General features: G+C 40.2%; 1 protein-coding gene across 1 annotated transcript; it reads right to left on the reverse strand.

Moving 5' to 3' along the window:
* Positions 1 to 1,087: 1,087 nt before the first annotated feature.
* Positions 1,088 to 8,575, reverse strand: cyp1b1 (cytochrome P450, family 1, subfamily B, polypeptide 1). Its single transcript, XM_074675817.1, has 3 exons — positions 8,252 to 8,575; positions 7,140 to 8,144; positions 1,088 to 5,503 (listed from the first exon to the last, which is right to left on the reverse strand). Exons 2-3 carry the CDS (start codon positions 8,132 to 8,134, stop codon positions 4,924 to 4,926), a joined length of 1,575 nt encoding a protein of 524 aa, XP_074531918.1. The 5' UTR covers positions 8,135 to 8,144; positions 8,252 to 8,575; the 3' UTR covers positions 1,088 to 4,923.
* Between the last annotated feature and the right edge of the window lie 5,885 nt (positions 8,576 to 14,460).

The following is a 14,460-nucleotide window of genomic DNA, read 5'->3' on the forward strand; positions in this document are numbered from 1 at the left end:
GGGAAACACAACAAAAGCTACAACCCCTGAAGGATGATATTGTCTGCTGTAATAACTCAAGTCATTATCTCTCTGAGCCGACCATATAAACCATGACAGTGTCAGTTTCTTTGCACTTACAAGGTCATACATGTGACTGAGTTTGGCTCATAGTTTCAGAAGTAGGTGCAAACTTCCTCTACTGATCCTGAAGACTGAAGAGTTCCCACCCATGACTTCCCCAGCACTATTTAGTCTCCAGCTTTAATTTTGTGAGGAGGACAGACTTGAAGGGAGGGCTGTATCAGTAATCATCTGCAGGAGTTTTTATCTGAATTTGTCACGCACTCGGAGCGCAGGCGGGCTGCTTGGCTGCAGGGACAGGATGTTCTGGCAGGGTGAGATAAAAACACTGTGCAGGGGGAAAGGGATCTCCTAAACACTTCCCTTTTGTTCCCACCTGACATGGCAACCTGCCAGAAGTTCAGCGCAGAGGGAGAAGCCGTATGAAGGCTCGTCACTCTCCTGTCAAATCTTCAGAGCACTTTAAACAAACTCAGAAGGAAAAAGCCCAACTCTGCTTTAGAAATATGCCCATGTTCTTGTGAGAAATGTTGAGCGTCAGCAAAACTTTGACTCATCATTTCACCTCCAGCATGTTCAAATCAAAGACCCCAGCTTCAAACAAAAAAGGAATTAAAGTGTCTGTTTATTGTTTTTGAACATCACCATTCAAATAGCTTGCAGACGAGCAGAAATACTCAGAGGAGCAACATCACAGCTGCAGGTACAGGTTGTGCAGCCTAAAGCTGAAGCCATAGCGAAGTATGTTTCATTCATGATGTTAGTACAGCTCCAGGTTAAAGCATAATGAGGTAAAGTCACCGTGAAGGTTTGGATCTGAGAAGTTTTGACCTCGAGCATGTTCACTGTATCTGACATATCACAAATTTTGAGTCATAGAAATGTTTCCAGCAGAATTTTTGAGTCACTACAAAAGTTTAACTCCTCTTCTGTTTTTTTTTAAAGCTGGATTGTAGTTTTTTGAAATGTTTTAAGTTTACCTTCATGTTTGAGTCTCAGGTCTACTCAGTTTTGCCATCGGACATGTTACTGGATCACTGTCCAGTACATTCAAAAACATCTCTATCTGCACTGAGTTCTAAAGAAAAGAAACTGAATTAATTCAATAACAGAAAGTCCAAACTGTATTTGAGATGGGTTAAATAAATAATGCACCAATCATGGATTTTTTATTACCAGCATTATCTCTGTGAAAGCAGCAGTGATGATTTAATTCTATGAGTGAGTAATGCTCATCAGCTCGGTATAATAAAATCAAATTAAAGCTCCATTTAGAAACTTTAAGTGTTGATGCTTGTGCCCCTTGTGGACAAATTTATACCTCATATCTAATCTTGCTTTCTTGCAACACTAACTCAGAATCTTTAAATACAGAGTTCAAAACATGATAGCAGCATGTTACTTCTCCTGGCACCAACCCCGTCTAGTAGTTTCAGACAACGACAAAAAAGCATTGTAGAGGAGCAGTCAATCTTTGTGCTCATGGTTTGTTTGTAAGATAAAGTGGCAGCACTATAAAGTTTAGTCTGTTTCAAATCCAACTTCAAATTGTCCCCAGGAGCAATGAAAAAAAGGTGACAGGTCAAAATGCACAAATGTTGCATTTAGTCTAAACGAGTGGCTAGCAATATTCAGTGTATATCTTGATACATATTTAGATATCTTGAGAATAAATGAGTTAAATGGGCATATTTTTGTTATTTGGACATGTATTGGATCACCGGAGCACACACTATTTGGGGTCCCTGGGTTATGACCAAGGGAAAACATCCGGATTGAAAAAATGAAGCCTATGAGAAAGGCTGGCTGCAGAGTGACTGGACTTTACAGTCTGATTCAAAAACCACTTGGGTCTGAAACATTCATTTCCCAATCAGCACACACTTTACATGGGGTGAACCCTATATTAACCCTATATCTGTTAGAGAGGAAGCTCAAAGCCCTTGTTGTACCCAATATGGCCACGTCTGACGGTTGGCTTCATTTTCAGAAACAAACAAATGAAATCGCAGAGACTACGTCCATATTTTATACAGTTTATGTTAATGGCCGCGTAAGTTTTGGCCTTTTTTGTGAGCAAATAGTAATTTTGTGGAGGACAAATTAATGTAAGATATGGAACATAGAGGAGAGGTTAAAGATCTGTATTTCAATAATTTTCACCCAAAACAAATGCACATTTTGGCAAGAGCAGTCTTTATTCAGGAAAACTCTTTTCCTCTGAAGGAGTCGTCTTAATCAACCCAACATGTCGCTCTCTAACAGTGATTTTAAAATCTCATAACTAAAAGGATTTGGTTTAGTGTATTAACTTAAATTTGGAGTCAGAGCAGCCCTTTGGAAGTAGCACAGGAGACTTACATTGATTGCAGCGTTGGCTGAAGATCCAGGAATGTGTCCTAGTTGGCAGAATTGATTTGTGCTAAATTCACCTCTTGTTTCAAAGATTAACCTGAATCTTGTTTCTCCCACCCAGTGTGCTTTTGCAGGAAGCCAAGAAAATATCAGATCCAAACCTTCACAGTCAGTGCATCAGTCTCCCATGCTGAGACAGCCAACAGACACCTCTACACATCAATTACAGCATGGATATTCCTGTGGATAAAATAACATGAAGAAGAAGTTGCTGGGTTACTGGCGTGGAAGATGAAGAAAGCAGAGCAGATCACACAGAGAAGTAAAAAAATGGATAACACTGATCTAACATCTGACAGCTGGTCACAGACAGAGAGGCACACGTCTGCTCTCAGATCATATCATTCTGCTTTAAAAGGCATTCATAGTTAAAGTAGCATTTGGCATTACTTTGAGTCCTGAGTTACTATGCCTTTACACTAAACAAAACAAACTACATATTAGTACTGAAACCAGGGGCTGAGGCACTCTGTTAGCTTATTATCCAGATTGTGCAGTCACTGCAAACATTATGACTCGAGTTTTTCACCTGCAGATAAAATATGTTAGGTGTTACACACGCAGGTTTGATTGTGAATTTCTTTCTCTTCTGTTTGTATCAAAACCTTGCCGACACTCGGATGTGAAATCATCTGAGTGTTTTTTTTGTTTTTGTTTTTTACTTTTCAATCAAATCTCACAAGTGTTCACACTGCAGTCAGCAGGGATGGTTGGAGCAGCTGCAATCATAGTGTTACAGGTTACAAGGCTGATCTCCAGTGAAGTGCAGCTGTTGGCAGAGCTGCGTGCACTTTGATCAGTGTAAGAGACGGTTAGAGTCAGAGAGAGCCCAGGATAACTGCTGGTTGGACAAAACAGATGTCTCATTATCTGCTGGCTGCTTTTGTGTCTCAGTTATGCAAACAAACAGAAAAGGCTAAAGAGCAAACTTGACGAGCTGCAATCAAATACAATTTGTGTTTTTAACAAAAAGAACTACCACTGCAGGGATTTTTGTCTTCATAGTAGAAAATAGAAAATATTACAATGTCTTGTTTTTATTTTGGGGAAATCCAAATCTACATTTTCCAAATTAAAAAGTTATATTTCAATATCCAAAAATGTTTTTTTTAACATTCAAAATGTGCACTGGTTAAAACTTAATTTTAAATTGAATCTTTGTAATCTAAAGGCCAACCCCATTTCTACCCCTTAGCCCTTGGTTTTGTCCCAACTCTCCGAAAGATCAAGGTGAAGGGCACACTTGAAATAAGGTCAAACCTAGACCTCACTTGAAACCAAGGGGTATGACAAATTTTCCGTGATCCTTTGCTGTTCCATGTTAATATTATCCATGTTTTGAATTGTTGGTTGTATTTTGAAACCACTCCTTTTAACAATCTAGCCAACGCTGCTATAGCGACAGCTAAAGCTAACAACAGCTACACTGATGTCAGATCAGAGTGACAAATTCACAGAAAATAGACTTCACTACAATGAACTGCATTCATGAATGATTAAACAGCTAAGCTGCATTCAGGAGCTACATTAGCTACAAAAGCTATCAAAAGCAAACATTATGGTTACAGGAGCGACATAATATAGCTTCTGAATACTGCCTAACGTTTGTTCATCATAGCTTCGCTGTCTCATTACTCATGTAAGCAGTGCATCCAGGTGGTGTCTGTTTGCTGTGAAATTTTCTCCCTAATCTGACATCAGTTCATCATCACTTTGTAAAAAATGTGTTTGTTTGGAAGCGAAAAAACAGTTGCTCTGTCCACAAGTGTCTAGGGGTGATGACGTAGCGGGGATCAAGTAGCGTCTGGTTTCTAAGAGAAATCTTTTTCACCCCTTCTCCTTGGCCCTTAAAACAGAGGGCTAAAAGGAGGAGGTAGACAAAGAGGTAAGACAAAAGGGGAAGGGGTAAAAGTGGGACTGGCCCTTTATTTTGACTTTGAGTTCACTTTTTTGCTGCTGTTGCCATTGGTGACGCACGTGCCACTCAAATTTTAGTTGGCATTAACACGTCTTTACTTTTACAAAATGAGCTTTAAATTGTTGTGAATGTAGTGCCCCTTGTGGACAAAGTGTTACTCCTCATGAAAAAACCCAGAGTGTGCTTTTAATTGCACCGCATGACCCCATCCTAGCAGCAGCAGCTTCACTCGTTAGGAATAACTGGAGATGTAATCACTCTGAGTGCTGATGCTTTCTATGGTATCAGAAGTGTGATCTCTCTTTGCAGTGTGACGTTTCCTTTGACATCTTTTCTGTTTGATGCAAACTAAAGACCCAAAGGTTTCCTGCTGGCGCCATAATACTTAAAGAGGAGTCAGTGATCAGTGTTGAGGATGGAGCCTGAGATTTCAGCTTATAAATAGAGTTTCCAGCCCACAGACGTGAGCTTTGAGTCTTTGTGTGTGTTCAGCCTTCATTTATTGTGTTTGTTGAAGTTTGTTCAGTTCATGAGACCTCCTTGGCCTGTTTGGTTGCCTCCTCCAGCAGCTTCAAATCATCCCGGGGAGACACTGCGATGGCGAAAGGATAAGGTTTCAGTGTCAGACCGTAGTGGAAGTCCAGTGTGAGCAACCTGCCTGGATCTGCGGTGATGTTACACTGATGGGCAATCAGCGCCGTGAAGAGGAACAGCTGCATCTTTGACAAATCCTCGCCAATGCAGCGCCTCTTCCCCAGCGAGAAAATGAGCACACTGCTAGTCTTATCCTTGTTCAGCACTCCGCTCGAGTCCAGGAAGCGCTCTGGGTCAAAGGTTTCTGGCTTGGACCACATGGCTGGATCATGGTTGATGGACCACTGATTGACAAAGACCACTGTGTTCTTTGGTATGGTGTAGCCCATGAAGAAGGTGTCAGCGGTGGTGGAGTGGGGGATGGTGAGCGGCACGAAGCTGGTGAAGCGCATCACCTCGTAGATGAAGGCCATGATGTAAGGCAGCTGCAGTTGGTCCTCCACTGTGGGCAGCCGAGTGCGATCCACCACCCTGTCCACTTCCTGCTGGAGACGCGCCTGCACCTCAGGATACCTGCGGTCACAGGTGACAACATGTTACGAAGAAAACTTCCTCCTAGTTAAAAGCTTTTGCACATCATGTCAGTCACAGCACCATGATGAAGTCCTAACATCACAACACCTTAGATCTTAGCACAGACCCCGCAGTGACGTGTTACTGGCATCATTCCTCCACCTGTATTGTTGTCTCTCTGATCTGCCTCTAAGTTTTGCCCTGGCACCACATCTCTGTGTCTTAAACTGCTTTGAAATGGGAATATGTAAGAGCTGAAGGCCTCAATGCAGCAGACATTTATGGAGGCCTTTATTTGACACCTGGTCTGTGAAACGAACACAGTTTCTCTTCATTTGGAGGTTTTATACAAATGTATGAGTCACATTTGTTTTGTGTATTATTAGTCAATCAAAACAGGTTTCAAAGGCAGGTTTAAGACTTGATTTTTCTGCCTAGACGTTAAAGAGTAAAAGAGACAATTCCTGTGTGTGCCCCAAAGAAGTGGATTAGTTTTTCTTGAGGTCTTTAACACGGTCTTAAGTCACACTTTCACTCATGAGTGTTTCATCGCCTTTGGCTAAACCAACCCAGATGTTTTCACTGAAGGCTCTTGTGATGGATGATTGTGATAATTGTGATAGACTGAAAACGGTGGCAGTGATGAAAACAGTTGCAACAGCAATCAGCTGTGTTGTTTCAAGCACTATCTCCATGAATGAAGTTAGTTTATAGGTTGTGATTAAGACAAGAGTTGTGAGTTTTGTTGGTTTAGTGGAACGACACTAAATCCAGTCTTTACAAAACTAATCTCTGTGTAGGACTTTAAACTCATAGGAAAAGTTTTTATTTCTCAAAAAAAAGACAAAACAGCTGGCTTCTCCCCCCCAATAGTAATCAGATTAAAAGAAAAACTTTGGAGACATTAAATTGTGTGACTTTGTGACAAACTGTAATTGCGATGAAGATATTTGATGAGGAAAACCCAAAAGTTTGGATTTTGCTTTTTTTTATTTGATGAGTTCAACATTTTTTCAGTCTGCTCCTAAATATTGGATTTCTTAAAAATCAAATGCTACCATGAGAAAAGTTTTTACATCAAAATCAAAGCTTGCTACACTGCAACAAAACTTGGTCTTAAAAAACAATATTTGAATAAATGTGTCAATTCTCTGGATCTTTTTAAACATCAGGCTATTTTTCACTTGCTCTCTTATCTCTCCTGTCTGCTCTGTTGAATTCACTCTGAAGACACAAAGTGCAAATGTGTAGCAGCTCATACAGTAGGGCAATCGAGGCTGTGATTGGATTAAATAATCCAGATTGAACTGTTAAATGTGTCTTCTGTTCAGCAAAGTGCTGAGTGGGCTCTTCACTTTCACTGGTGTTCAGTTTCAGCTCTTTGTTTCTTGCTGCCGGTTACCTGTCTAGGCCCTAACCCCCCTCCTCCTCCTCCCTGCTGTTACATAACTCAAATGCTACTGAACTTCCTCAAGTGTGTTCAGTTTTTACAACAGGATGAGGAGCAGCTCTGATTTATTGTCTCCTGTTTCCTTTTAAGGTGTAAATGGTTTCCCTGACCTCGAATAAAGGTGTGAGGAGCATAAAACATAAAATGAGTGATTCCTCTCAGATTAACAGAGTAATATTTTCTTACTTGACCATTATGAGTATGATCCAACTCAGTGCCGTTGACAGTGTGTCTTGACTTGCTCCAAATATGTCTCCCACAGTGGGGGGCACGTAGTCCTTCCCTGATGAAAGTCCATTTTTGTCCCTCAGCTGGTCCAGCGCCACAATAAAAGCATCCGTCATGTCCCTGATGCTGCTGGACTCGATGGTCTTCCTGTGTTCCATCACTTTATCACGGATGAACATGCCAAACTCCAGGTTGAGCTTCTTGAAGTTGTCGAAAATGGTTTTGATGGGGTTTGGGAAGTACTGCAGCCAGGGCATCACGTCCACCATGCTCCCTGCACCCACTGTCTTTGTGAACTGGTCGTTCCTGCCCACCACCTGCCGAAACTCCTCGTCCTCATAGGAGTACCTCTTCCCAAAGCATACCGCGCTCATGATGTTGGCAGTGGACACAACGAGATACGTCATGGGCTGGAAGAACCCCTGCTCGTGCGTCTTATCCAAAAACAGCTGTAACAGCTCCCCGACCTCTCCGAGGACATGGCGCTCAAAAGTCCTCTTAGTCTGCGGGTTGCCGGTGGAGAACATGCGGACTGTGGACTGCGCAATTTTGCGGTGCATCTTCCACCAGTCCGTCACGGTGCCAAACGCGAGGCTGTCCCCGTTAGCAATGTACTGGAAGGAGGTGAAGTCCGGTCTGCCTGAGAAGTCGGCCGCCTGCTTGACCAGCGCCTGTTTTATAGAGTCCCCGTTCAGGACCACCACGTTTCGGCTGCCGAGTTTAATCTGGAAGATGTTCCCATATTTCTGCGTCATGCGCGTAAAAAACACGTGTGGTGCGTTGCCAAGTTGCGCAGCGTTCCCGATGACCGGCCAGGGAAAGGGACCGGGCAGGGGTCGGCTCGAGCGCTGCCGGAGCCACCGCCACAGGTGGATGGAGAGAAAGAGGGTCACACAAGCCAGCAGCAGAGCCCGAGGAGTCGCTGCCTTTATCCCCTCCAAAGTCACAACCATGATGGGAATCCTGCAGGATAAGGTGACACACCAAGTTAGAAGCACATATTTTTCAAAATACAAATCACAAAAAAAAATAAATAAATGTTGAAATCACTTCAATAGGATATTAAATACCCGCTGACGTCCTCGGTTCATGAGAGGAAAAAAAGAATACTCTTCGATTTATCCACAAAGTTTAAGGCTGCTCCGCTTTCAGACCAACTACATGTTGACTGGAGAAGTGTTGATTTATCACTTCAGAAAGTTTCTAACCCCAGCATGAAGAGAGTCAGCCTTATAGAAACATTCACAATCCCTGCAGCTTGTTGAGTGTGTATGTGTGTGTTCATGTGTTTGTATGTGAGCTCTATCCGCAACCTGCGCGCGCTCTAATAGCTCCGCTGCACCGACTCAGGTCATATATCCTCCCCTGCACAGCAGCATCCCTCCCATCAGCGGCGGTCTGAGCTCTGATACTGTGGGCAGGTTTGTAGCAAAGGGTGTCACCCCACCCTCCCTCCTCTTCCCACCTCTTTCACCCCCCTCCTTTCCCTCCCCCTCCTTTAGTGTACTTACTCACATGCAACAGGCAGATTGTTGGACGCATAAACTCAGCGCCTGCAGCTGTGCAAAGCTCAGGAGAGTGAGCTGAAGTGCTTGAATTTCCAGTGAGAGAAAAAAAAAAAAACAGTGAGACCAAGTAACTTATTGATGTAACTGCTCCAACCACTGGAAATTTTTGACATCAACGTTTTACATTTTAATGCCAAATTCTACTTAAACTTAAGCTGTTGTTATTACTATCTGTCGATGTGCATCTGGTCGCTAAATAGATTGTTTTTTTTTTTTCACTAACCGCTTTGAAATCTAGTTAAAAAAAAAACAGTAATAAAAAATCCTTCGTGGTTTACAAAACGATAGATTTTGATAGAATTTGGTATTTTCTTTTGCACTCAAAGATTAACATTTGCAGCTAAGTTTTCAGTCTTCCCAAACCTGGAAAAAAAAACCCTGTTTTGCTTTTAAAAAACGTGGTCACAGCCTGAGGAGTCCGACACGTCAACACTGTTAAAACTTAAAAAAAAAAAAAGAAAGAAAGAAAGAAAGAAAGAAAGAAAGAAAGAAAGAAAGAAAGAAAGAAAGAAAGAAAGAAAGAAAAGGTAACTGATGTATGCACCGTTTCTGACTGTGTTTTTACGCATTGCAATTTAACCAAACAACAAACCCCAAATCAACTATTCAAAGCGACGCTCGATCTTAAGTGACTCTTCGCTCTTTAAATGAGCCTATTCACCTGTCGCTTTTGAAAACAGGACGCTGCCCCTTATCTCTTCAGTGATTAAAAACCCGCGTATGTCAAGGTTCGCATTACTTATCTCCTTTAATTCCAGAGGTTGATTTACGGGTGCGTTTTCCTCATCAAGCCACCAGGAGGAGGTGGACCCCGTCTCCTGACTCATTAATGCCCCTCAGATTAACAGACATCAGACCTGCTGCACTACGCTGCACCCTCGGTATCTTAGTTTATGTTACTGTATAGGAAGGCAGTCTGGGCATGCGCAGTGAAGCTAAATGGAACAGGTGTACGCTACGTCATTCATCACGACTTGGGCAGAATTTCTGTTTCTTTCCTCAGTGTCTGCTCAGCACAGTGACCCAGAGCAGGATCCGCAAGTCCAGGCAGGTTTCTGACTTGGGCAGCGCTTAGTCATACTGTTGTTTCTCTTCAAGTGTGTGTGTGTGTGTGTGTGTGTGTGTGTGTGTGTGTGTGTGTGTGTGTGTGTGTGTGTGTGTGTGTGTGTGTGTGTGTTTGATCTTCTCATATCTGGCTCATATCTGTCCCCCTTTCCTGTGATCGGGCCTCTCTGAACAGCCGGCTCTGGTCGGGATGTGACGCGGGAATCAGGCTTCAGCACCGCGGACAGCGGCTCAGACGGACCCGCTGATGTCCTCTGACCCTCCGCTGCTCTGACAATGACGTCTGGCCTTAAACCTCTGCTCAGTAAGCTTACATTACGGCTAAACAGTAACAAAACATTCTAAATTGCGGAAGATTAGCCTATTGTTTAGTTGCTGAAAAATATCTGTAAGCCTGTGTTTTTTTTAAAACATTTTAGTCATCTAAAGTAGGCTATATCAAATTGTTCGCATACGAGGTATGACAGCAACATGTGCACTTTTCTTCAAAGAATAAAAAATAAAGAATTTATCAACAAAAATATATGAAACATAATAAAATATTGAATGAGAATTGTATAAGAAGAGCTGAATAAAGCTGACGGAGGGCAGAACTCATGAAGGACAAATACCAAAAACAATGGAGGGCAATAATCGGGGAAATGAATGAGCCTAAAACGTCTATAACCGTATATAAATTTACATGGAGTTTCATCCATGCTATTTAAACTGTGATGGATAAAAATACAAAATTAACAAGTGATTCAATACATGTGAAAAATAATTCTATCCACAAATTCTTACACTCGACTTCCTTTGTGTTTCTTCACATTTTAAAAATTGCCAATCATTTAAAAGTATTCAAACTTCATTTCCTTAAAAAAAAATTCAAAATCTTTATTACCATATTGCTTTACCCCCATGTAATGGATTTTAAACCTTTTAATGCTTGTCTTGAGGAAGAAGTCTGATGGCAACATAAATCAATAATGAAATAAAAAAAAATTCAAAAGATTACCACCCAGTGTTAAGTGTTCGTCACTGCTTCTCTAAATGAACAGTATATCACTGGTTACTTAAATATGTTTTTATATTTCTGTAGTGGTAATCCATCAGTGTGTGTAAGCTCTGTAATCAAATTGTTTGTTTTCATGCAAAAATGTATTCATTGTTGTTATCCATAAATTTTCAAACTGAAACAGTAAAGTATATTCATTTTACTTTTGTTTGTAAAATAATAATAACAAAAAAAATATTATTTAGTTTCATTCCTGACCAGGCAAAACAGTGTTTTAGTTTGTTAATCTTGGTTAATCCCTCACTCTTTGGAGAAGTCATTATTTTCTGGATCAAATTTGGGAATAAAAACATAAAATCAGTTTGAAATTAATCACTCTTGTTGAAAAAAAGTGAAGGCTTCACTGAAGGACTAGGATCCAGTCTGTGTCTATAAAGCTCTTCATGATGAGGGTTTGTCAGTTTTTATTATAAGTGGTCCAAACTGAATTACAAGTCATAATCAGTCACATTATGATGAATGACAAAAAAGTCTGTGTTGCTAATTATTTTTACCATATAAGCATAAAGAAGACACTTACTGAGAGTCAGGAGCCTCCTGCAGACAGACGGGGATCAGTTTTTTGCCAGCAGTGTGTGAATCCATGAAGGTGGAGACTAACTGACCCCAGCCTCCTTCATTTGACGAGATATAAGGCCAGACCCCACTAGACCTTCTCACACCTACTACTTCACTTTTGTTTAACAGGATTTAAAGTGAGGGAAAAAAAGAAAAATGAAACAGTCTCCGTTTCACATAGTTTGTTAGGAGCTAACATGTTCCTAAAGCACATGTATGGAAATAGCTGGCAGAGTGATCAAAATAATGTGAGAGGAAAATGCTGGAAAGGTTAGGTCTGCGAGGGTTTTTTAATCATGGATTTCTCTGTTCATTGTATTATCTTTATCTATCTATCTATCTATCTATCTATCTATCTATCTATCTATCTATCTATCTATCTATATATATATATATATATATATATATATATATATATATATATATATATATATATATATATATATATATGTGTGTGTGTGTGTGTGTGTGTGTGTGTGTGTGTGTGTGTGTGTGTGTGTAATGTGTATCTAGTTGTTGTTGTTGTTGTTGTTGTTTTCAATTCCATTAGCTGGGTGTTTTATTTTGCTTCAGTTTAACAGACTGAGCTCAGATTCTGAAAAATACTCTTTAAGTTAATTTTACAATAATGTGAAAAGTAAACAGAATAAATCTGAAAAAAAGGCATGTTTACATCAGTGTTTTTTCATTGATACTTCAGGGGCTAAATTTAGTTGTGGTAACACTTCCTTAGCCTGAGAAAGTCACACAGTGCGTAGTATCTAGAAAAATTGACGACCACTGAGACATACAAGCACAGGGTGTAAAGAATCAAACTTTTTAATATCGTTAGCTTAGAAAATAACTACCCTGGGTAATTGCAATTGTAATATGTATTGTATATTTTATAAATGATACAAAAAATCTTTACATCTTTATCTTGAAAGTCCATTTTCTTTATCTATGGAATTAAAACATAGGCACAGTCTTGTGTTTTCAGTTTGAGCATTTTTTTTTTTTTGTTGGTGTCCTTCTGATTTTACAGGTCACCCATACTCCAGTCCACACACAGCTTCTCTGTCTTCTATGTGTGTGTGTGTGTGTGTGTGTGTGTGTGTGTGTGTGTCCTGTTGAACTAGTGATCCTGAACCCCTCCTGATCATGGGACTGACTTTTTGTTGCTCATTAGTTAAGTTGAAGCCCGTTTTGTGAAGAGTTCACATACTTTGTGCTCGACTGGCGGTAATGAATTCACTCCACAGTTTGGCCCACAGCAGCTTTAATTTCTGCAGCAGGTTCATTCATTCAGTGTGTTTCTTTTTTAGTATTTAATTAAAGTCTATGTGTGTGTTGAACAATTAGAGTAGGGTAGAAACAAAGCAGCAGGCTTTATAAAATCTTCTACAAAATGGTTCCCTTAATAATAATAATAATAATAATAATAATAATAATAATAATAATAATAATAATAATAATAATAATATTAACTTTATCTCCATGATTGACACAAGAGCATCTGAAAAAAAAGTTTGTGAAATGACAGGGAACTGCCACTTGCTTAACTTTATTTCCCATGAAAGAGTGAGCAGAAAGGACCAGGTTCTTTCTGTACGTCACCGTGTCCTGCTGTTATCTGCACAGGAAAGAAAATGACTAATAAAACAAAATAATGAGCAAAATCAGTGTCTAAGAAAAACAAAATAAGCCAAAGAGCCGGGGGTCCCCAACATTGGTTTCTGTTTATTATTGTGACAAGGGTTAAGATGGAGGTTAGGGTGAGTTAAAGAATAAGGTAAATCTTCATTTCCATTAAAAACACAATTTGAAAAAAACTTCAAGCTCATCTGTTTCAGATGACAGAGGGGCAACTCAGGCTCCATAAAACATTTGTCACATTTGTTGAAATACATGAGGAGAGAGGAGCTGACTGTGGAAAACTAGTTGTGTGTTTATTAAACAAAAATCCCCAAATCCCCATGAAACACTTAAAAAATCACTGGAGCACAAGACACACACACACACACACACACACACACACACACACACACACACACACACACACACACACACACACACACACACACACACACACACACACACACACGGTGAGGAGAACAGGGCATGGGTGAAACTAATGGGTGCAGTCAGAAAGAAGGGAAACACAAGGACGAGAGGCAAACTAAACGAGACACACACAGAGCAAGAACTACAAAATAAAACAGAAAATGATAAGGACTTAACGTGGGAACACACACAGGTAAAACAAGAACACGGGACATGAGACAGAGGGATTAGGACTACATAACAAAGCACAGAAAATAAAAACACACAGTATGACACCCGGCTTCCTTTGCCTCATGCTCTCCAGCCACATATGTAAAGATATATAACTTTAAGTCTCAACAGGATCCCAACAGGTGAGTTATTTTAAAATGTTTGTCCTGCATAGAAGTCTTTTGATTTGATTTCAGCTAAAGAGAAAAAATAATTTATTTTAATCAAGCTGTTAACATGTTTTATTGAGCTGTTAAGTCAGACACTGTAAGTGATACATGCTCATAAACCCAGCCTCTAGTGGACGCTTCAGGAACTGTAGTTTTTGGCACATCTGCATTAGAGGGCTCGGCAGCCTCTGATGGTGTGGCACAGTCTGTAGGTAGTCAACATGTTTCTCTGAGCTTTTATGTTTTCCTTGAGAGAAACATTTAGTCCCATCCTTTCTCAGTGATTAAAGCCAAATTGTAAATAAAAAAAATAAAATGAAATAAATTAAAAAAAAGACTGAAACTTGTCAAAACAACAGAGGCGTTTTCTGTTTCAGGAATAAAACTGACACATTTTTCCTTCTTTTAAGCCAAAGATCTGGGTTGGCAGATACAAGCTTGCCTCTTTTTAACAAATTTGACCATCAGTCAAGTGCATTTCATTCCTATAAAGAGTGATAGATTTCCACATGTATTCTCTATAAAACTTTGAATAAGTTAAAATATAAAAAAGCCAGTATAGTCAAGGGGTCTGGTCAAATGTAGCCAGATACCTTGTGAATTTCTGG

Source organism: Halichoeres trimaculatus, unplaced genomic scaffold (genome assembly GCF_033239565.1).
Source record: "Halichoeres trimaculatus isolate MK-OKI-2021-1 unplaced genomic scaffold, fHalTri1.1 fHalTri1_scaffold_8, whole genome shotgun sequence".
Taxonomy (NCBI): domain Eukaryota; kingdom Metazoa; phylum Chordata; class Actinopteri; order Labriformes; family Labridae; genus Halichoeres; species Halichoeres trimaculatus.